This window comes from Nanorana parkeri, unplaced genomic scaffold (assembly GCF_000935625.1).
Source record: "Nanorana parkeri isolate BGI_ZX_2015 unplaced genomic scaffold, ASM93562v1 scaffold132, whole genome shotgun sequence".
In the NCBI taxonomy this organism is placed as follows: Eukaryota; Metazoa; Chordata; class Amphibia; order Anura; family Dicroglossidae; genus Nanorana; species Nanorana parkeri.
The window spans coordinates 252,167-275,933 of record NW_017306400.1 but is presented as its reverse complement, the minus strand read 5'-3'; the positions used below and the strand labels follow the sequence as shown (position 1 = coordinate 275,933).

The window sequence follows — 23,767 nt, the reverse complement described above, 5'->3', positions numbered from 1 at the left end:
TGTAGTTGTGAATGGGCCAGAGGTCAAGTTTGACATCAGGTAGACATAGGCCAAAACCAGTCAGAAAACAGGAAAAGGCCAGTTCAGGCAATAGAGGGACATTAAGCAGCTCCAAATAAAGGCCATCAAAAAGCCAATCAAGGACCTTTGTTGAGGCCAGGTTCACACTTGGTCGATCTGTGACCGTGCCGCAGTCGTGCACAAAACCACTGATCGCGCTGGTGGTGCCATTCTTTTCTAAATGCACCCCAGTCGTGCCAGGCCGATAGTGCAGTGTCCCATCACGAATCTGCCCGTGCAGTCACGTGTGATCCCGGCTGAAGAAAACACGCGTCGCTAAAAAAGGTACATGTACCTTTTTTCAGTGATTGCTGCGTGGATCTAACCCCATTGATTATCATTGTGCGGCAAATGCTGTGTGCAACCACACATGAATGCGCGGGCCTGGGACGCGCATCCAGGGATAACCAAAGTGTGCATTGGACCCGAAGCACTTATGCAGTGCCCTGAGCTACATTTCAACTAGTTAACCTTTGATGTAACAGACATGTTGAAAGCTTGCATGCAAACAATTCTGCATATCAGTCAGTAGATGGTGTATGTCTATGGATGGCTGTCTGACCGGTTTACCTATAAAACAGAGGAGAGAGGCTGGTTCAGAAACAAGGGGGCCACAGGTCTGCCACTAGAGTAGTATATTTTCTATTTGTTTATATGAATGAGGTGATGGATTTTATTTCTAATCATTTGTTCTGGAATGCTCAGACCCTTGTAAAAACCCTCTGTAACCTGACACAGATGTTCGCTGTTCATTACATATCAGATCAACTCTCCAAACATCCATCCATAGGCATTAAACAATTGTTGTATGAAGATGGATGCTGGTGATCTCAGACCTCAGCAGACACAGTTGGAGTCTGTAAATAGTCTGTCATGTTATTTGCACCTGTTCTCTGTATGTTAAATTTTTTTCTATGTCTGTGGGAATTGAGTTACAGATTACATAGATATCTGTGTTTTTTCTGGACTATTGTGTGCATTCATTGCGTAGTGTAGAGTGTCTTGTCTTTTGTTTCCAGGATTGTACTTACACAAGACAATCAAAATGTACTTTATGCCATAAACCCATAGACAATTGATGATTGCCTGATCTCCTTGGAAATGATCACTAAAAATAAGACAGAATGTAATAGCTGTACAACGATCACTCCTGCCAGTAAATGTGATCAAGGTATGTGTTCTGAGTCACTCACGGCAGGCTTTCTATTCATTAATACAAGTCTGCCGTGATTGACTCAGTGCTGAGCCAATCAGTGCTGAGCCAATTCATTAATACAAAGCCTGTATGAATGAATAGAAAGCCTGCCGTAATTGGCTCAGCGCTGAGCCAATCACGGCAGGCTTTCTATCCATTAATACAAGCCTGCCGTGATTGCGCTGCGACCCGTGATGCTGCCGTGATGGCGACCCGTGATGCTGCCGTGATGGCGACCCGTGATTGCCGTGATGGCGCCGCGACCCTCTGCAGAAGGGCTCGCGACCCACTTTTGGGTCGCGACCCATGAGTTGAGAACCACTGATCTAGAGGTTTGGCCTGAAAGCTGAACCACTAGATCATGCAGGTATATGAAAGAATCTGATAATAAACGAGCCTACCATCTCTTAGATTGGGAGATTCGATCTAAAAATGTTAGGCCAGGTTAAATACTCATTGAGGTTGACTTGCTAAAGAAGTAAAGACCAATCACTTTCAATCAGTCATATGCTAGTAAATATGCATTTTCTAGAAAAAAATCTCTTGCATGTGATTAGATATTCAAAACAAATTCAGGTTCGCCTTATTTACTAAAATTCACTTTGCAAAGTGAACATACAATTGGCTAAGTAAACAGCCTCTACTCTTTTAGTAAATTAACCCCAAACTCTTTCATATTTAGTATTAAATGTAGCATTACATTCAAATGATTTGGATTCGAAGATTAGCTGGATGATTATGTGAATGTCCCCTCCACAGCACTTTCAGCCTTGGAGAAAATGTTCAACTTTTCACAGTCAATTTACTCTAGTTAATTTACTTCAAAATCATTGGAGTAAATTGATTGTGTTCAAAAAATGGCACAATTTTAGCATAAGTAGAAAAGATGATTGCATTTTAAAACTGTTTTCTAAATTAGGCATGAAAAGTGTTTGATGTATTAAAAATTATGTGTATTCATTTTATAGATAATCCGGTGAATGGTGTTTAAAGTTATAGCTGGGTCTTCATCTTATTACATGTATAATACGGTCTTTTTTTTTCTTTTGTAGATTAGATATTTAGTCTTGTACTAGAGATTTTAACATCATTTTTGTATGCTGTGAAAAATGAGTTTTTTGACCATAAGCCACATTTCTTTTAATGTTCTTGCAGGATGAATGTGAGCAGAAGCTAAGTGTTGCAATACCAGCATTTAATGCAGCAATTGCGGCACTGGATACACTGAAGGCCAGTGATATTGCTCTGCTGAAAACTATGCAAAACCCACCCTCGGGAGTTCGACTTACTCTGTCTGCAATTTGCATTCTAAAGGTATTCCTACATTTAAGTTACCATTTTAGATTAGAGAGATATAAAAATAATCTTTATTTAATCATTTGTCTTGACCCAACTACAGTCTTTATTTAATACATATTTTTTTTAAACAAAAGTCAGATTACTGAAGTTTGGAGGGAATAATTCAAATGTAGCTCTTACCACAAAATTAATATTCAGTGTATTCAGTTATTTTATACAGTACATTTCTAAATCTGTAATTGTGATTATATAATTTTCATACATATTCTAATGTTCCTCTCTCCAAGGGGAATGTAATAATCCAGTCTACATCAGCAATGCCCCTAATAGTGTATTTTAATAAGCCTATAAACAGTTAAATGGTAAGCAAAGTTTAATTACTCCTACCGGTATTAACCTGTACGTTTTTGGGCTTTATGCATGAAAAAATAACAAGCTTCTAAAAACACATTCCAAAAGTGCTACAGAATAGGACACATTTTTGGTACCCTTTAATGATAAAGGAAGAACCCACAATTTCCCCTGAAATAACTAAAAACTGACATGCATTTTGGCATTCATCATTGTGTTTCCACATTCAATAAAAATCATTCTATGCTTTTGATTTTTGATTCAACACATTTTTAAAAAAATGAAAATGGCATTGGCAAAAATCATGGCACCCTTAACCTAATATTTTATTGCCCAACATTTAGAGGCGAACAAGCAATTTCTGTAACTCTCAGTAAGACATCTACACCTGTGCACTATGTAAAGCACTGCGTAAATTGTCGGTGCTATATAAATACCAGTATAATAAATAAAAGAAAAACTAGGATCAGTAAAGAGCTGACTGAAGGTATTTCTGCCCCTATGATTCTGTAAATGACAAGGATTTTGAATTGAAAGGAAACAGTTCTGCTTCAACATATAAAAAGGGGCTCTTCACTGTAAGTTTGATGATGCTCTACAGTTTTCTGTTAAAAGAAGTTGTGATAGCCAACAATTTAAATTATTTTAAATGTGAACGCAGTGCCCTTCTCATGGAATGATTCATCTAGGGAACGTATTAGGCTGCCAATGGTAGGGTTAAGAAAAAGTCCCCCTCCTGTGGGAATAAATTGGTAACTAAATTGCTGGGGTATTCCTCAGCCACCATTTGAATAAACAGTATTAGAACAGTATTCAAAGCGGATGGACTTGATACATTTGATGGAGAACTTTGCATCATAAGAACAACAGCTTGGGAAGGTTAAAAACAAAGGCAAAAAAAGTGTAGCTGCAAGCAACTAATAAGCATAGTTACATCATTAATCAGGTTTAAAAAATACACGTGTCCATTGAGTTCAACCAACTAATCAAAATAAGGATAAAAACCTTGCATCATTAGAACTCTGGACACACAGTTGATTCAGAGAAAGGCACAAAAAACCTTAAAATTGTAGCTCAATTTTCTCTAACGGGGAATCCTGTCACTAAAGGCAATCAGATACTCTCTTGAAAACAATTTTCAGTGGGAATTGTTTTACAAATAATAATATTCAGTTAGAATACAGTTGTAGGAAAAGTATGTAAACCCCTTGGAATTAACTGGTTTTCTGCAGTAATTTGCCATTCAGAAGACAGAATTTTAACATCTAGTCACCTCTCCTATCAAGGAATGTTTTTGTTTCCTTTAAAGGGGTCTCAAACTCAATTCCCTCCAGGGCCACTCAAAAAAATATTTTCTCCCATGGGGGCCGCTCGCCAAATTTCAAACTTTAAAGGAGAACTATGAGGTGAGTGATTTTCACTCAGCCTCATAGTTCGAGCCGAAGTGTGACAATGAAACTGTCTCACGTCGATTCAATAGATCGAGAAGTGAGCGAATGCATATAGTCGCTCGCTCACTTCTCTACCTTGTCCCTGCAGAGAGCCCTGACTGTCAGTCACGGCTCCCTGCAGGGATCCCCCCTCCGATCCTCCAGCGCTGACAGGAGGAACGAACGGGGGAGGGGGCGGGTACAGCTGGCTCTGACTCTAGATGGGCAGAGGCAGCTGTCACTCACGCAGCTTGGGGGATCTCGACAGTAATGTCGGGATCCGTCCCGGCAGCGGCGGTCTCAGTATACCACGAGCTGTAGCTCCTGGTATACTGAGCTTTGGATCACGGGAGGATGCTAGTTTATGTCCTCCCGTGACCCTGAGGAGAACTATGGGGAAAAGCACTTACCCCATAGTTCTCATTTAAAATAAAATGTAACTATATGTGATATGGTACTACGGACCCCAATACACACAATAAGGCCCCATTCATATCTGTAGGTTTAGGTGCAATTAGGGATTCCTGCATCAGAAACTTGCGTTTTCCTGCAGCAGGAATCCCTAATCTGATGTTTACACGCAGCCGCTGTCACCCCCATTCAAGTTAATGATCAGGTGACAGTAGTTGCATTAAATGCCTGCACACCGCATGTAATGATATGTGATATTATTACATGCGGTTAGAAAACACTCTCCCTGGATACACAATCATTGCGTCCAGAGAGAGTGATTGATTCCTAACTGAATGTAATAATATCACATATCATTACATGCGGTGTGCAGGAGTTTATATGCAACTTCTGTCACCTGATCATTAACTTGAATAGGTGACAGGTGCCGCTTTTAAACGCCAGATTAGGGATTTCTGATGCAGGAAACGCATGTTGCTGATGCAGGAATCCATAATTGCACCTAAAGATACAGGTGTGAATGGAGCCTAATACACTTATTAACAGTAAAAAGGTGAGAAAGGAGCAGATAGGCCCAATAAAGGATGAAAGCGTAGTAGCGGCTCGCGGGCCGCAACTGGCCCGCGGGCCGGTACTTTAAGACCACTGCTTTAAGGGAACTCTATCATGAGAGATTATGGAGGCTGTCAATCTCCTTTTATGAATGGTCATTCTCTGATTGTTATGCTGATGCTTTGACTTTAATGCTGTTAGAGCTGCTGACCTGAAACAGCTATAGTAAGTCAGACACAGTCCGGCAACTAGCTTTTAAAAAGGAGGCCAGGGTTTAGTATGGCGCTTATTCCTGTAGCACCCCATTTCTCCCTTGTGGCGATTAGGAACCCTCAGTTGGCTTGGTGGGCTAACATCTCAAACCTCTGGGTGGAATTCTTGACTCTGTGGGGTTAAGGAATTGGGCACCAGTCACCATTGGAAGGTTATGAAATAACAGAAAAGCGACAACATGCAGACTCTGGTTTCTACTTGCAGTCAAAAAATAATATTTAAACCAGACCAGCACTTTGTAGTCTTCAAAATCTAGAGCAAATTTAAGGCAGCACAAGTACCTCCTCTGAAAAAGCCACCAGAATTTCCTGCAATGTTCACGGCTTTCCAGACAGTCTTCAACAGACAGTCTTCACCGCTCCAGTCTAGGCAAGTCTCTTCCTGCTCCCCTTCCCCACGATATAACCTCCGGTAGAACGTCATAATGCTTCAGACCCCAGGCTTGGACCTTTTTCTAGCACAGCACACCCTTCCCAGGAAGCAGGCCTGGGAGGAAGACATAGCTCCTGCAAGATAGCCTCCTCTCTTGGCAGAAGTCCAGGAGGCAAGAGAGCTTCCAGAAGGTCACCCCATACACCCCACTCCATTTATCATCCCCCAGCATGCATCACTGGCAATAAACCCGCTAGTAGTTGGGCAGGGAGACAGAGGGCATTCCCCAACAGCAGATGGAAGCATACCATAACACTGAGCTAAAAGGAAACCCAACAAGCAAAACTATTGATCCCAGCTCAGGTTCACTACAACCTAGCAGAACTACTACATTTAGACTATGGACACTCCTGCTTAGGCAGGGACCCTGCAATGTTATACTAGAAAAAAGTAGAAAGCAAAAACTATAAAATATGAGCCCTTAAAAAAAGAGAACACTAATCTACAAATGAAGACAATCACACCTGTCTGTATAGCATACACTAGTGAATGAGACAGATTTATTAAAAAGTAGTGCGCAGGAAGTGCAGAGAAAAATAATGAAAGAAATATTTAGCATAAAGGCTAAATTAGGATAGCAAGGCCGGTCTTGTCTGCTTCTCTTCTGTAACTAAAGGGAATTCATTTTAAAGAGCTTCCTGAGAGTGAGTGCTCTTTGGGGAGATCTATCTACTTACACTTGGGCTGTTTATTCAATTTTGTTCAATTTTTTTAAAGATTTTACTGCTCAGTTTAATTTTTTTTATGCAGTCTGTTGCACATATGGCTTTGTTGTGGGACCACTCATGGGATTGTGCATTGTTTACAAATAGACTGTGATATAAATAATATTTTTTTATTTTTGCTTTCTTGCTGATTGTATTAAAGATTGGCAATTCACGTGTTATTTATTTCAAGGGGATTAAACCAGATAAAAAGGGAGATCCAAGTGGAAAGTCTGCAGATGACTACTGGCCTGCTTCTAAAAAGATGTTGGGAGACATGAAGTTTTTGGACTCCTTAAAGGTATTGTTAATCTTGGACTGTTGCTTTGGTACTGCTCTATAAATACGTTTTAAGTGTAAGAGATCCAGGCCTATTTTTTAGTTTTGAATATAGTGAGGAAGGACTACAACCTTTGAAAGGTTTTAACTGTTGCTATCTCAAATAGTGATGCAGCAATACATTTTTTTTTGTAGGATGGGGAAAGACTAGAACCATCATCAAATTATTTTCTGGGTCCCATTGGAGATTTTTCCTTACTTGCTGCCCCTACTTGATGTGGTGGTGATATTGTTAACAAAACATGGAGAGGGAAATCTCCCTTTATTGCTGCTCATGTAAAGGTTTCAGGTGATTTACAACTGAACGTACACAAATACAGACTTGGTTGCTAATAAGTACCGTTCTGTATTTCATTGAACAAATAGCCATGTAATAAACCAGAGCACCAGGATACCAGAGTAAAATGTTTGAATCATAGTGGAGTATAGGCATGTTTTTGCTTTTGTATTTCACTTTACTGAGGCAGGTCACTGAAGGATGATTGCTGAATGGTTGAATAGGACTAAAAAACATACAACTAGTAAGTTTAGTCTGTAGAACAATTATGTATTCTCTCTTGCATAGCCTAAGTGCTATAAAGAAAATAAATGGCTTTTCAAATGTAGTAGGTACATTTTTATAAAGTAGTGAATGTGACTTTCACCAAATATAAATATAATATTTGCAGGTGCTTCATCTGTGTTTGTTTTACTGGAATATAGCCAAGCAATAAGATCTGGTGGTCCAGAATCTGTTTTTGTGGCCACATCTGTTCCAGGAAGGCAACTATGAAAGTACTATTAATGGAAGCAGATAAATCCCACCATCATGTATGAAGCAGGGTATGAACTGGATACTAGAAAAACCTTTTATATCAGGCCTGGAACACAAATGGCATCCTTCGGCCTCCTGTTCATACAACATTTTAATAGTTTGCATTATGTTAAGCGGATCAACAAACAACCATCCATATGGATGATCTGGTCAGGTTGTCAGGGAGGCAACTATCACACTTGATCCACATAGTGGAAGAACAACAAAAACTGCCTGGACTTTCAGGCCATGGTGATCACAGACCTGCAGCAACACTTGCACTCTATCCTCTTCACCCAAAGGCCACTACAACACAAGCTGGGAGATCACAAAAACAGGGGTTGCAGAAACTTTGTATCCGCAGCCTGATGGAGGTGACCTCAAATGGGAACTTGGAGGACACACTCCGATGCATATTTAACACTCTCCTTTGGATTCTGCTACTGCCCCACTCCTATTTGATAGAGCTCATGGAGCCCTTTGGCCCTGAGGCCAAAGGGCTCAGGGCCAAAAGACATTCCCCATGATGTGATCTGAACAACTTTATGATAAGGTAGTGATTTTATTCAAACTACATAACTCATCTACAATAGACTGTGATGGTGCTAGTCTCCAAATATTTCCAGACATACATCTATCCTGAGATATCCAGAGGATTGGTTCCAGTTATGTGAGGAGCTACTGGGTTAGCAAGAAATCATTCCCTCCTTTGCCTCACTCGCTGACCAGATTTAGGCTCAAATAAAATTACACACCCCTCTTGAACATTGATGAATTTGGACACTTTCATCTCCTAGATGGGCAAAATCAATGTATTCAAAATAAACATTGGTCCAAGGTCCTATCTCCCTTCCAAACTGTGCCCATAGCCCCTATCCCCCATTTTTATAAAACCCTACAGAAAATATTTTGCAGATTCATATGCATTTGCAGTCAGTCAAGTCTTCCACCTGGTCATTTTTGGGGATAAAATGAATGGGGGACTAGCCCTACCCAACTTTTATTTGTTTTATCAGGCTGCCTCTCCCAACAGGGTTATGAACTGGAACAGGCTTTATGCCTCTTTACCATGACATGAATTCCCCCAAATTACAGGCTTCTACACAATTCTACATTGCCGCTAACAAGGGCAACTCGGCATATGGAACAAAGTTCATAGAAAGCAGATATTAAAGCTCTACACTTCCACATCTCTTAAATGGTGCAAAGGCACTTACAACAGGATGCTGGAATAAAGCTAAGATCCTAAAGATTATAGAGTGGATTCTTAAAGTAGAACACAATCGCTTAAATGAAGAGCTCAGCCATTCTATAAGAGATACATCTCCTGTCATTGATCAAACCTAGGAAAAATGGACCGATTTTAAATCCACTCTGGAATCTGAATATCTTTTCAGGGATGAAGCCTTAATCAAGCCTGTCTAGGGTCTACCACTCCAAACCTGCATACTGATGGTGTGATCTTAGCCAGGGAAGCAGAATGTTATTAAATTTCTGTTGGCTGTCATTTTAAAATCATACATTCTGATATTGTTACCAAGTTGTAGAATACTCCATATGGGCTTGTTTATTTCAAATTCGCTGTCTCACTGGTGCTGTTAATCAACCCTTCCTTTTCTTTTCCTTGCTCCCTACTTCTTTAACCTTCTCTAATTTTTTTCACTCTACACTTTCAAGGCATTGTGCTACTTCTGGAAAGTTTGGTAAAGTTGTACGTATAATCCTTATTTTTCTTTCTTGTAAAATGATTCATTTTCATGTGCTCAATGTTTAACGCCTCTTGAAGTCTTAACCTATGTTACCTATGTAATATAGAATATGTGTTTCTGCTTAATAAATATGACTGAAGAAAAAATATTTTCATAAACAGAGATTGAATAAATAAAATATAAATTCTAGCTGCGGTTGTATTTTAGGATATTTATGAATTTTTCATATATTTAGAAATGATGTGCAGTATTTTGCCAGTTATAAGACTTTCATTCTGTTATTTTTTAAATTTTGAACCACCTTTATGAAGAGAAATGTTTAAAAAGCATCAAATCTTAATTAAATAATGGTTCTGGGACCATGCTGGAAGAATGAACCGGGATCATTCTAGACTTGAGAGGTTTGATAAAACCCAAAAGTTAATTAAGAATTAATTGAAGATATGAAAAAAAACCTGACATGTCACTGGCCTTTGATGGATAAGTTGGATCATTGTGCTCATGGGGTTACAGTCTCTAGAACAATTTAAAAGCCTATGAAGAGTAAGGCAAAGTAGCAAAGGGAAAGCGATTGCTAAGGCTATGCCATGTATCTAATACATGCCCGTTAACTGAGCAATATAGTGTCAAGGTATGAAGGTATGCCAGGGTCATTCTAATTTTTTTCTAAGTGGAAAATCTAAAGACACAGTAATATTTGAGATCTGCATTGCTTTCAGTTTAATATTAAAGTGAACCTTGTAAAAACACTACATGAAAGCAATAATGTCTGCAACTATTATGCCCATTGCTATTATTCCCCCCTCTCCAAAAAAAATCAGTAACTGGGCTATGTGTTCATGTCTGATTTATTATTGTATATTTCTGGTTAGGTTTACTCTCTACATGCAACAGATTTCGTCAATGCAGTTCACCCACAGCAAGGGCTCCGGGCACGGTGGTGGCAGAACTTCAGTTTTGCATGCATGGTAGTTCACAAAGTTAACTTCCCCGTGGAAAAACAAACTATAATATATTGCTACCTATAAACATTGCTACACCAAATCCAGGATCTATATTTCAATTAGCCTACCATAACATACCTATTAATGTCTTGATGTTTGTCAACCTCAGGCTTATGCAGCATTCCAGATGGTCACCTTTTAGTCCACTGCTATACCTGTTTTTGATTGAAGCCAAACTCTGGAAAAAATAATAATTTACACACTGCATAGGTTGTACATTATCATTACAAAACTGCATGATATGTGTGGAAGTATAGTGAAGTATGTGAAGCATAAAAATCTTACCTTGCAGCATGCACTAGGCATGTGCACCAGCAAAAAATTTGTTTTGATTTGGATTTTCGTTATTTCATTTTTCGGATTCGGGTCCGCAATTGAATTTGTTGCGGGATTCGGATTCGGATGAAAATCGTTAGCAGTAGTCGTTTTTCGGATTCGGGTCCGCAATTGAATTTGGATTCGGCCGAAATTCGTTAGCGGTAGTCCGGTCTAAATTTTGTTTATTGGACGAAATTTCGTTAGCAGCAAAGTGACATTAGAAAAAAAAGAGGCCCTTGTCCCCATCGGCACGGGGACACCATCCCAATGCCCAGGGCACGTGGCCTGGTAAGGCGCAGGGAGGGGGGGCGCTCGATCTCCCCCCCTTTCCTGCCCTGCCGGGCCAGTACTTGGATCAAGGGTCTGGTAGGACTGTTAGGGGGGACTGCACGTTTTTTCCCCCCATTTTTGGGGGCTGGGGTTCCCCCTTAAAATTCCTACCAGACCTAAAGGGTCTGGTAGGGATTTTGGGGGGAACCCCATGCACTTTTTTTTGTTTTAACTTGGGGGAGGGTCCCTCCTAACATTCCTACCAGGTCCTAAAGGGTCTGGTATGAATTGGGGGGGAACCTCACGCTTTTTTTTTTCATCTTCTGCAGATTGTTAAAAAAAAACATTTTTTTTCTAATGTAACTTTGCTGCAACTAAATTTCGTCCAATAAACGAAATTTCGACCGGACTACCGCTAACGAATTTCGGGAAATCGGGAATTCGGATTCGTTATAGCTGTAATTTGGAATTCAGATGCATCCGAATCTCCGAACTTCCGAAATTTCATCTGAATTTCGATTCGTTTGTATTCGTTTTAAATGTAATTCAGAATTCGGATGCATCCAAATCTCCGAATTTCCAAAAATTCGTCCGAATTTCGATTCAGAACGAAATTAATTGCACATGTCTAGCATGCACTCTTCCACACATAATGCCATTCGGCTGGGCACTGTAGTTAGTGAGGAATGCAACTCAAGCGGTGAAGTGCTCTGGTGCTATTTGCCCATTCCCAAAAAGAGAGGATGGGGATGTTACATCATATCTCATCCTCCATTCACAAAATGCCTTATATTCTTAGGAAAAACAAGGAATTTTTTAAATGGGCAGGTAGTGAAGAGGGGTGGATGATGTGACTTGAGCACTTCACTGCTCGAGTTGCATACCCAGAAGCACATGTTATGTGCAAGGTAAGATTTTTATACTTTGCATTAGCCATCCACACATGAAATGCAGCTTTTAAATGAAAATGTACACAAGTTAATATTTTAAATCACCGCCCCCCCCCCGCCTGACACCCACCTTGTTTCCTAGGCTCCGCTGCCCCCCCAATGGAAACAGGACCGGCTTGCCAGGTGTCAGTTAGGGAGTCCTCCTTTGTTGGAGGCATATGAGAGATCCATAAGAAATCCGTTCACCGATTTCCTCCCTGTGCTATGGGCCCGAAAGCAACGTGTATTGCATCACTTCTGGTGCCATAGCTGTCATTGCTTGGCTCCTGAAGCCCAGCAATAAGCTATTGAAGTGTGATCTGCACTTCAATAGCTTATTTAGAGTGTAAAGGTGATACTTAAAGAGGACCCGTCACTGCCAATATGCTATCACATGGGGGGATTGAAAACCCTGCTATGTGATAGCAAGTAAAGTTAAAAGTTTTACAAATATGAAATCAATTAAATGTAAAAATAAAAAATGTAAAAGTCCCCACCCATGCTTTGGGTGTACCTGCAGGTGTGCCTGCATACGAAAACAAAATTTTCTCTACACATGTTTGGTATCACCGTGCACACCAGAGTGAGAGCAATAATTCTAGGGCCATAATTTACACGTATTTCTAAACTGTTGACCTGTAGGGGCTTTTAAAGCAGCGTCTATGGACTTTTTGGGGTACTGAATTCTGTTGCAGTTTCACAGATGCACACAATTTTGAACTGGGCATGTTGGGTATCTATTTACTCTTTGTAACCTCATTTTATATTTTACAAAAAAATGGTTTTATATAGCTATATAAATTCAACTTACGTTAATTTTTCACAACATTTTTGGATTTGATAATAAGTTGTGCTAATTTTGTGCAACATAAAAATTTGCAACTACCACCATTTTATTCTATATGGTCTTGGCTTTCAGAAAATATATAATGTTTGGGGATTTTAAGTAATTTTCAGGCCTAAAATTGGGATTATAACATGAGTGCAAAAAAATGAAAAAAAGGCCTTGGTCATTAAGGGGTTAACATTTATATTTGAAAATAGAAAGAATACAAAATGGCAGAAGGGTTTCATTTATCTAAAAACATTAAAATGATTTTCAGATTCTTCCGAAGAACATGATTTTTTTTAACTACATATTTTTATTAATCAACATTAGAATAATATATTAATCAATTTACAATAGACACATTGATATAACCAATAACATACAAAGATAAAACACCATCTAACCAACTCGCCCCCCCCACTAACCTCCCATTTGCCCCCCAAAAAAAGAAAGGGAAAAGGGACCACCCTCCCTTCCCTTCTCCCCTCCCTACACAAGGAACATCCTAAATGTCACACCTTTCTAAAATACCTTTTTTTCCTCTTCGACACATCAAAATCACTTTTACTGGAGAGCCCCTATTAAACATGTATTATATTCCCCTTTTCCATTACCACTGATATTAAATCCATAATGCCATTCATAAATAATATTGCAAATCCATTTGCTCAAACTCCCTATTTCTGCTACATCCTTTACTGGTCCTTGGTAAACATATATTCTATCCACCTTCCCCTTATACCAACATACTTCTCCATGGCTTGCCGATGTTGAAATGCCCATTAATCAAATCAAACCTTAGCTTATCTAACTCTTTTTTTCCAGTCCTCCTTTGTTGGAGGCATATGAGAGATCCATAAGAAAATAATTACCCACCTAGCCACAAAAAGTGCCCTAGAAATAGCAGTAGTTATAGCCAATTCCAGGCCCAGATGTCCCCATATCCCCAAAGATAAACACTAAAGGGTTGTTAGGAATAGGAACATCATATACCACATTAATAACTTCCAGTATATCATGCCAATACATTTTTAACTTGGGACACCTATACAATAGATGTAGAAATGAACCTGGTTCTTTGCCACATTTTGGACATCTAAAATCTTATACAGGAAGGCTGGGGTGCGATATGCTCTATGTAGAATTAACAGCTGTGTTACCCTATGTGAGGTAGATATTGATGCTATTGATACTGACAATAATGCCTCTTTCCATAGGTTCTCCTAAATCGGGTCCTAAATCATCTTTCCAATCTGCTCTACAAATTTCTGTAAATATCCAATCAAAAGATGCCCATACATATATGAAACTACCCCCTGTACTCTTTCCCCATTAAGTAGAGACCCTATGATTCTATCTGAGCATATCTCCACTCCTCGAATTCCAAGATACATAACGAGAGCATGTCTAAGCTGAAGGTACTTGTAAAACTGTGATTTAGGCAATCTAAATATAGATTGCAGATGTTCAAAGGTTTGCAAATTTCCCTGCTCATACAATTGTGGAAGAGTTACCACCCCCGCTTTTTGCCAAGGCCCAAACTCTGACAGCTTAACAACTTTTGGGAGCAACGCATTGTCCCAAATGGGTGTATATTCTGTTATCCCAAAGATGGACATTTAAACAGAAGAATATGCATCATTTACCCTTATTTTTGCTAAAAGTCTAGCATACAGGAGTTTAATATAAGAAACAGACTTAGGGCCAACATAGCCACCCATAAATATCGCCACTCTACACTGTCAAATGCTTTAGCAATAACTAACAAGAGTAAGGCCCTAGTGCCTATTTGATCAAATGGGATTTGGATATTATTTACTATCGATTTATTCGCCATAAACCACTTTGATCTGGATGTATTAAGGTATGTATAACCTTTGCTAGTCTATTGGCCAATACCCTTGCCAAAATCTTAACATCAACATTTAACAATGATATGGGTCTATAAGGGCAGAAGTGAATCCTTGTCCTTTTTAGGTAGAACCACAATCACTACTGTATACATGGAAGCCGGCAGTTCCCCTGAGCCTACTGCATCCTCAAAGGTCTGCAGCAGCTTCGGAAAAAAGTATATGCCCATATTTCCTGTCCACCTCCACTGGAATCCCATCTACCCAGGAGTTCTATCGGGAACATTAACTTTAAAAACCTTTCCCCATCACGGGTTTCTACATCTATTTGTTCCATTTAACTTGGGAACTACTTTAAATCTAACTTTCCAAAATTATTTTCCAATAGTCACATTTATCAGAAAATTATTTTATTCTATAACTCATCTAGAATATACATTGTTACCCTGGAGCTGCAGCTTAAAATCATTGACATCTACCCAAAATCCACAATCTACCAGTGATATCTACCAAAAGGCAACATTGTAAAGTTACTAATCCTCTTCCAGTATCCCAATAAATGTGTCTTGATCTTTCAAAAACATTATTATAGCTATCAGAGTTTGTTTGATGCAGTGGAGGTCTTTTAACTTTATGGAAGCCAACACACTCCTGTATAGAAGAAAAGGTCTCCATACTTAATTATTAGCTTCTTAATTAAGTCCCTAACCAATCTTTTTAAAAATGAATGGTCTAAACTGTGTATGCAGTCTTGATCATGCTTTCATTAAATATTTATTACTCCAAGACTTTTCACAGAGGGGTTTTATCCTTTTGGCAGATAACTAAAAGTCTATTGTTATATTGTTACTAACTGTGAAAGTAGGAGCTCGGTATGTTGTAATGCTGAGAAGCTTATGTAATTTAGGATTTTCACAAATAAAATACCCTTTTACGAAATGCTACTTCCCTTTAAAATAAATGTCTTTGCCCCTAGTATGGCCTTTTCAAATTACTGCTATATAAAAACTTTGATTTCACTGCAAAGTTACTGAAAACCAATAAAAAAAACCCCAGCTAATTGTGAAGAATCTGACATATTAATGTGTTGAAGCAAAAAATAACATTTAACCAAACCGTAAACAAGTAAAAGTATGTGGTGTGATCAGAGCAATAATTCAGTAGAATTTGGCAAACTGATGGCATTAATCCATTTTCATAAGGTAAACAAAGTAACTGTAGGACAAATTCAGAATACAGGAAATATATACAAGTTAAGATGAGTTGTGGTTCCTAACAACTCTTATATTAAAAAAAAGCAGTTTATGACCTCTCCAGCTCTGAACTTTAGTTTCATTTTTGCTTATAATGCTTGTCCAAAACAGTACAAATATAATGTCATATTAATGATAATAAAAACAGAGATTTGTTTTTCTGTCATCCATGTTGCAATGGAGAACATGCCTAGACCCTCTAACTCTCCTCCTCTTCTTTTCCTAACTAAACTGCTGGGATTAATGTACATGTATAGCACTGATGTACCTCCAGAGTTTTCCCTCCATGCATCCTACCTAGAATATGGGGTGAGCCTGGGTCATCCCAGAAGAGACTTGGCAACTGTATGGCCCGCCCTAAGGACATAGCAACCGTGTGAGGAACTTTGCCAGAGAACTGGCAAAGAACTGACATGTAATCATGTCAGGTATTATGCCAGAGAACTGGCAACTGCATGAGTTCTTCACCTGGAAAAGTATCACTGCATTCTAATTAAATGCATAGGACCCTCTGACATATTCACATCCCAGATAGCAAGGATAACTTGCTACAAACTTGTGGCGGGGTGAAATTGTAATTTTTGTTAACTTGCTGCACATATTCCTGGCAAGTTGTAGACTTGCAGAACACTTGCAGCACAAATTCTAGTTGACACTATTTGAATTTGTAGCAAATTTGCTTGGCAAGTCTACAGCAAGAGTCCTGCAGGTCTTAGCAAGAGCTTTGCAAGCTCGCTGGTCTGGAGACTTGCAATGCAGACATGATATTATTGTGCAACAAAATTGTGAAGCTTTGCAAGTCTGCAATAGTTTAGCAAGTCATTTTTAAACTTGCAGCTCAATTGCTTGCTATCTGGGATGTTGTCTCATCATCTCTCTTCAGACATTTTGAGATACTAAAAGTACCTTCTTCAGACATAATGATGTGTTGCAATACTGCACAGGCCAAGACGTACTTTTTTACTATACAATTATATTAACCAATGAATGGGCACACCTTAGATACTATTTATACTGTAATTTGACATTACTAACCTTATGTCTCAGAAACAGTGTTATTGGTATAATAGACATTTAATTCCTCTTTTTTTATTTCAATAAAGTTAATGCAAGCAATTTTTGTCCATTGATATTTGTTAAGTACATTTTATTTTCAGAGCTGTATTTTCTCAAGTTTATTTTTCGTAAAAACCCTTTTAAGCATGTTAGCTTTGTACTGCTTGCTTTAATATTTCTTTTTTCAGGTCCCTTTTATGTCTTGCTCCTTTGCCTCCTTTATTGTCTTTGTTGAGCCTCTATGGTTATGATATCTTACATTTCTCCATGAGGTCTAATGTTAGAAGTATAAAAGACAAAAAATACTTCACAAGTTGATTTTAATAGCTTTAATGAAAGTAAGGTATGATTAGTGGATTTTTACTGTATGACAACTTGAGTGTTTTTTTTTATGAATCAAACTTTTTACAATTAGTCTACACAAATGACTTGTTATTCTTTTCATACTCAATCTCTGATACTTTATTATATTAAACGAAAAAGGTTTTTGGCTGAGATTTATGTTTTAGAAATTAGGCAAGTGTATGTTAAGGCAAAATAAAAAAGAGAGAAAAAATATTAAAATATATCTCTGGAATACATGCACATTTCCCCATGTTTTATCCCATTAAACATGCTACAAGTACAAAGAAATAAGTGTTTATGTGAAATAAATATATCATGCTTCTACCTTTCTCTCTGACATGACAATATGGTGTATTTTATGCACTTAATGAACATATATAACAAAAAACATTCAATGCTTACCTGCGTTCCGGGTGCGGGCGATTGCACTGCAGGCGGGGGGCATGACTGCGGTGCCATTGACTTCAATGCACCACCATGCCCCCTCCCACCCCTGAACGCAGGGAGCCGGCCGGATTGCGTTCCAGTGGGTTCCTAGAGGCCGAACGCACTGGAACGTCGACTTTGTGCTATGAACCGACCCTTAAAGTTTAACCCCACTTTTTGTGTAAATTTTCAGTCATATTTGTTTTACTTAAATGTATAATGTTCTTTTATTTCTGATCATGTTGCTTAACTCTCTTATTTTGCGTGTACACAAAAAAAAAATCAGTTTCAATCACATTTCATTCATACTGGCACCTCTTTTCCTTTTCTAGTATGGAAAGGTTTATACCCTGCCACTAAGCTTGTGCACTTGACAATTATTTACACAAATATTAAAGCAGAATGGCCTGACACATCATATGGGAAAAAAATTAGATGATTTTATACATTTTGGAAAGTTGAGAAAGAAATTATGAGGAATGTGTCTAAAGTGTTAAAGTGATAGTGTGCTTGTCTGCCAAGAGAATTGACTAGTTTGCAGTTTTTTCTTTGTAGGTCCCATTTTATTATTCCTTACTGCACTGGAGGAAAATTAGGGAACATTTACTTGGTTGCTACAAATGAGACCTACTAGCTTAAGGAATGCTTCCCTAAACTAGGGCACCAAAATAATCACATTCCATTCTTCTCCTTTGTGCTGGGACAGGGTTGCAAACCTTCTTCTGTGCTGTCTAGTATTTTCCATATATTTTTCTTACTGCCATTTGAGAACTCTAAAAACATATAATGCTATGTCTTTGGGAACATTCCATTCCATAACATTCCATAGTTGTTGAACAAGCAAGATTTAAACATTTTCAGTAGGACAAAACTAATACCTCCAAAGCCTGCGTAGACTTAAAGTAAACTTGTCATACATTTTAGAGCGGACCTAGGCCACGCAACCTTTTCTTTTAAATAGTGAAAGACAAGATAACTGTGAACAAATTCATCCTTACAGAAGGCAGAGATGCAATATCTCACCAGGCAGCTCTGTTGCAATACCCTGCCCCCTGTTGCTTAATGACACCATCAATACAATCCAGTAATCAGAACAATGATCACATGTGCAGAAGTGCTCTGCTACTTCTAATTGCAATTAATATTTAACTTTAGGGACTTAACTTCCCTGAGTTCTAAGCTAAGCCCTGCCCACCGTCCTGCACCCTGTCTTGCTAAGATTGATCTTCATGGAGATTGAAGTGCCCTGAATGAACTGGGGATGGCATTTGGGCATGGCATGGCTCAGATGCTGGGGAAAACAGACCCCCCCCCCCAGTAACAAAGCAAAACTAAATCAGACAGGCACACAAAGGAAGGTTTTATGGCTAATACTAGTAATAACTGACATGTTGGGGTACATGCCACTAGACTAGTTTGTCATTTCCCTTTGCTGCTTTATAATGCCATATTTGTGACAACGGGGGAATTACAGTGTAAAACTATAGACTGGCTGCATCTAGATTTGACACGTGTTGTTTCATAGCATGCAGTATGTCTTGAGCTAAGCCATATTCAGCACTTCTTATTCTAAATGTATAGGTGGATTCCTTTTTATTATCTTTTCACAGTCACATAAAACACTCTGCTTTATCTGTCTGTGGGCCACTGTTTCTTTGCATTTTACCCAACAAATCTTTCACCAAGTGTAAGAAGATGGATTGTGTTTTCTCTCAAGCGTTGAATTTGTAGAATAAATTCTATGGCTTCTCTTTCAGTCAGTGGAGTTTGGAAGATGAAAGAGTGTAGGGGTTTGCTATGTCTTTTTCTTATCTTTTAGGTGACATCTTGTCTTTCTTTAACTTAAACATCAATGCTCTCTAACTCTTTTCACTGCAACATTTTGCTTCAAACCTGAATGTTTTAAGCTTTGGGAGGATATGACAGGTGGAATAATGTCAACCCATTGCAGAGGCTGCTTAATATTTTAACATGTTTACTTATGTAGTGCAGTTTTTTCCTCATATCACAGTTTAGTTAACGAGCCAAATATTTGATGCTTGATCTTGTATATTATCTCTGATCAAGGTATTTTTTCCTTCCACTTCTGTTAAGAAGTGTAATGCATTATGCTATTATTTTACTGAACATTATTCATTGCTGTATAAAACCAAACTCTTAGTTGCTTTCTTTCTACGCTCCTGCACTTAAAAATATGATATACAATAAGCACTTTTAAGCACATTCACTTCTGTGGTGAATTGTATTCCAATGCATTTTTATATGTATTTTAAAATTTTCCAGAGGAAATGTTTATCCTACTTTTGGGGAGCCTTGGTATATTAAAATGCATGCAGAATAAAAGCATTAGTGGTTATATTGTTCGTCTTTGTACAAATTACTAATGCATTATGTTACGGTCTGGGGACCGGGGCACAAGGGTATGTGAGCTCCGGGGTTTGAGGAGTTGGTAGGAGTCACAGACAGGAGGGATATCTGGGATGTTGGTCACATAGAGGAACTAATGGTCTGTGCGTTCTCAGGACGCACTAGAGGCGCAGAATCTAAGAAGGGCCAGGTATTCGACAGAGCCTCTAGTGGTGAGGATGATTGGCTGCTGGACACCTTCCAGGTTGCGGCCTCTAGCGCACCCACACAGACACAAAGGACTAGTCAAAGCACCGGGGAACTGGATACAAACAACAGGTAGGGAAGAAACTTGTAACCAAGAGGAGGAAGATAGGAACAGTGGCACACAATGAGAGAAAGAGAAAGTCACAAGCAAAAAGTGCAAACCGCACAGCAGAACAGCAGAGTATACTGAAGAGGGTAGCTTAACAAGGACACTCGGGAAGGTTAAGTAGCTTAGAGGCACACCTAGGCGCAGGAAGGTGTAACATACAAAAGTAAGCAGGAGATGTGCGTTGCACATGCATACAAAGAAGCAGGATAACAGAGGGAAAAGTACATAAAGAAGCACAAAGGGTTGTATGCACACAGGGGGTGTGCAGACAAGGACGAATCCAACACAGCCACAAGGTAAGAGAGGAGCACAGAAATAAAGGGGTGACAGCAAAGCAAAGGAAGATACACTGGAAGGTAAGTGACGGAATTGAAGTACAAGAAAGCAAGTAAATAGGAGGAAGCAAACAGACAAAGGCTGGAGAGGGAAAAACACAGTAGAAGTGAGGCAATGAAGGCGGTATAGAGAGACTCACAGCACACAGGTAAAAGCAATTAAGATCTGCACTATACTAAAGGTAACCACTGAAATACTACAGTAGGGGTGCAAGGAGCAAAGCAGGGGATAACGCCAAACAGGGATACCAGCTGGTAAAGGGAAGCCAAAGGCACAAGGATCCAATAGCAAGTGCAGGGAATAAGAGCCCAGGGATAGTTAGAGCCACAAGGGGTACGGAACAAGGCATAAGACTTGTTGCTCGCAGCAAGAGCAACAAGTGAGGAAGTCATAAATAGGAAAGAAAGAGTGCTGATTGGCTGCAACCTTGTGAGACACCATAGTGTAACATCCCCCTCAGATCGGGCCGTGCAGCGTCGCGGACTCGAGGGCTTCCTCCGCCCCCGGTCCGCCGACGTCATCAGGGAACTCCCCCCGCCGCATCATAAGCGGCAGCAATACGGAAGTCTGGCGTTCCAATATCCTGATAGGAACGCCAGACGGATACGGGAGACCACCGCAGCACTCGCCACATACCTGGACTCTGGATCGGGCCCCTAGCCCTGCTGAACCCGGATTCCTCCGTGCCTCCTTGCCTCTCACTGCGGAAGCTCCTAACAGCAAGTATTCGCCCTCTAGTTCAACTGACTAGAGAGGCTGTATAACTTCACCTATTTAGACCGAATACTATCTGTCTGCAGTGAGTAGGTGGCCTCTACCGCCACCTGCTGGATCTATCTAAAATTATCCGTTGAATATGATAAGACTGGGTTTCTCTAAGTGAACTCTACTGCCACCTGCTGAATCTATCTTGAACTACCTGTTGATACTATAGGACTGTGTTAAACCAAGGATAACCATTTAAGTGATATATGTGACGTAACATACAAACACTGATACACCTTGAGCAATCCCGTTCTCCACCACACATCACTCTTATGTTAGTCAGAGTAGTCAGATTGTACTAGAGGCGGTACTATGATGCTCTGAGACTGTTTGGTTCGTTTTTGCTTACCAGCACCTACTCCTGTGCCCGAGCACGTGAGATTGAACGTGACTCCGCAGCTGAGTTCTGTCCTCCATTTAAATAGATTATTACACATAGGCTGACAGCCCAGAACCAGGGAGCAAAGCGAAAATCCGGCACAGATTTCCGGACATTGTGACACATTAATGCAAAGTTGCCAAATGCAGGATTTTTAAAACATGTAATGGTAAGAACTAAAAGGAGAGTATGAAACTCTTTTGATGCAGTTTCAAGTTAAAATTTTCTTTCTATGCTTAATATAGTAAGGGCTAAAAAAAACTCTAGAAAATATTTTTTGTTAAGTTAAGATGGTGGAGCATTAGGCTACTTTTCACATTTCCTCTGTATCACCATCATCACTTGTAAAAATCATGTTATTTACAGAGCTCAACGGTTCAAGAAGAAATGTACACACACACGTGGGTCAAAACTTGTATAGGATTGATTAGTTCAAGGTTTCAATAAGACAAAGCCTCAAAGTGACTCAGTTGTTAAACTAAAGATCAAGGTCAAAACCAGTCCCCTGCAAACGAAGACACCATATACCCACCTCTTAGATATCCTTTTTCTCATAACATCCCCCTGTTTTAGTGCTGCAGCATTAAACACGTCTGGACTGTTGAATGCATATGTTCCCTCAGCAGTGACATAAGGGTCAGAGGAAGGAACCAAAGGGTGGCACACAGGACACAGGCCTTTAACAGTCCCAGAAATCCTGAATTAAAGAGAGGCATACCAAGGCTACAGCACTGAAACAGAGGGAAAGTATGATACATGGAATGCCATAGAGGTAAGTATAGTGTGTCTTCTATTGCAGGTAATTACTTTGGATGAATGTTTATTTATTTTTATTATTTTATATCCACTTTTAATTCACTTCTCTTTCCCATATCGGAAAGTTGGGAGGTATGTCTAACCTTATAAGCAGCATGGGTGAGGGATACTCTGAATATATGGGCAAAGCCTGATGCAAGTGGAGCTCAGACCGCCTCCTAAAGTGACCCCATCATTTCATTTAAAAAATGGAAATAAGTTGGACCTGCAAAAGAAGAAGCTTTATACTTACCTCTGTGGCCATCTGTTCCTCTGATCCTCTCTCTCTTAATGCAGCCACCTGAAGAATCTTCACATGTAACACTTCTGGGAGAATCGGATACTTCCATCCCCTGTTGCGTGCTATGGTTCCTTCCTCTGACTTCTACTCACTACTGTGCCCTGTAGGGACTTAGGAGCCAATGGAAGGAACCACAGCAAGGGACCAGGCATCCAACACACCCAAAAGTGTGTCTGATGTGAAGAGGTCTTACTCTGCAAGAGAGCAATTATTAAAAGAAAAGATGGGAGGACTGGCAATCATAAAAAATTTTTTATTACTTTGTTATACCTTTTTAAAGTGACAGAGATGCTTTAAATGTATTTGGAATGTAAAAATGTATTTGTTATTTGGATCTTATGGCGCACTGTTTACTTGCATTACCTGCTACTTTGCCAGGTGTTACATTACATTTTGTTGTTGTTTTTTTATCTACATGTAAATAGCTTCAGAACTGTGTAAATAGCTTAGAAACTGCATTGTCATTAAAAGCATACTGAATTTGACTTGCTTGTGTCTTGTGTGGTCTAAGGAAAACCGTGAGTATGCAGACTGGATTGCTGGGTGAGAACTGTGGTCAGATCACCAATCTTCTTATAAGCAACGATAAGCAACACCATCAATTGTGAAATGGTACATAAGAATATAGTTCTAGTGGGTAA

At 39.4% G+C, this 23,767-nt stretch overlaps 1 protein-coding gene across 1 annotated transcript in view; it reads left to right on the top strand.

The window, feature by feature from the left end:
- The window catches only part of LOC108784922 (dynein heavy chain 3, axonemal-like), an 899,093-nt gene that overhangs the window by 698,935 nt on the left and 176,391 nt on the right, over positions 1–23,767 (top strand). Inside the window, exons 55-56 of the mRNA XM_018553871.1 lie at positions 2,411–2,569; positions 6,901–7,008. Of these exons, the coding sequence (XP_018409373.1) occupies positions 2,411–2,569; positions 6,901–7,008 (267 nt within the window). The remainder of the gene's footprint in view (positions 1–2,410; positions 2,570–6,900; positions 7,009–23,767) is intronic.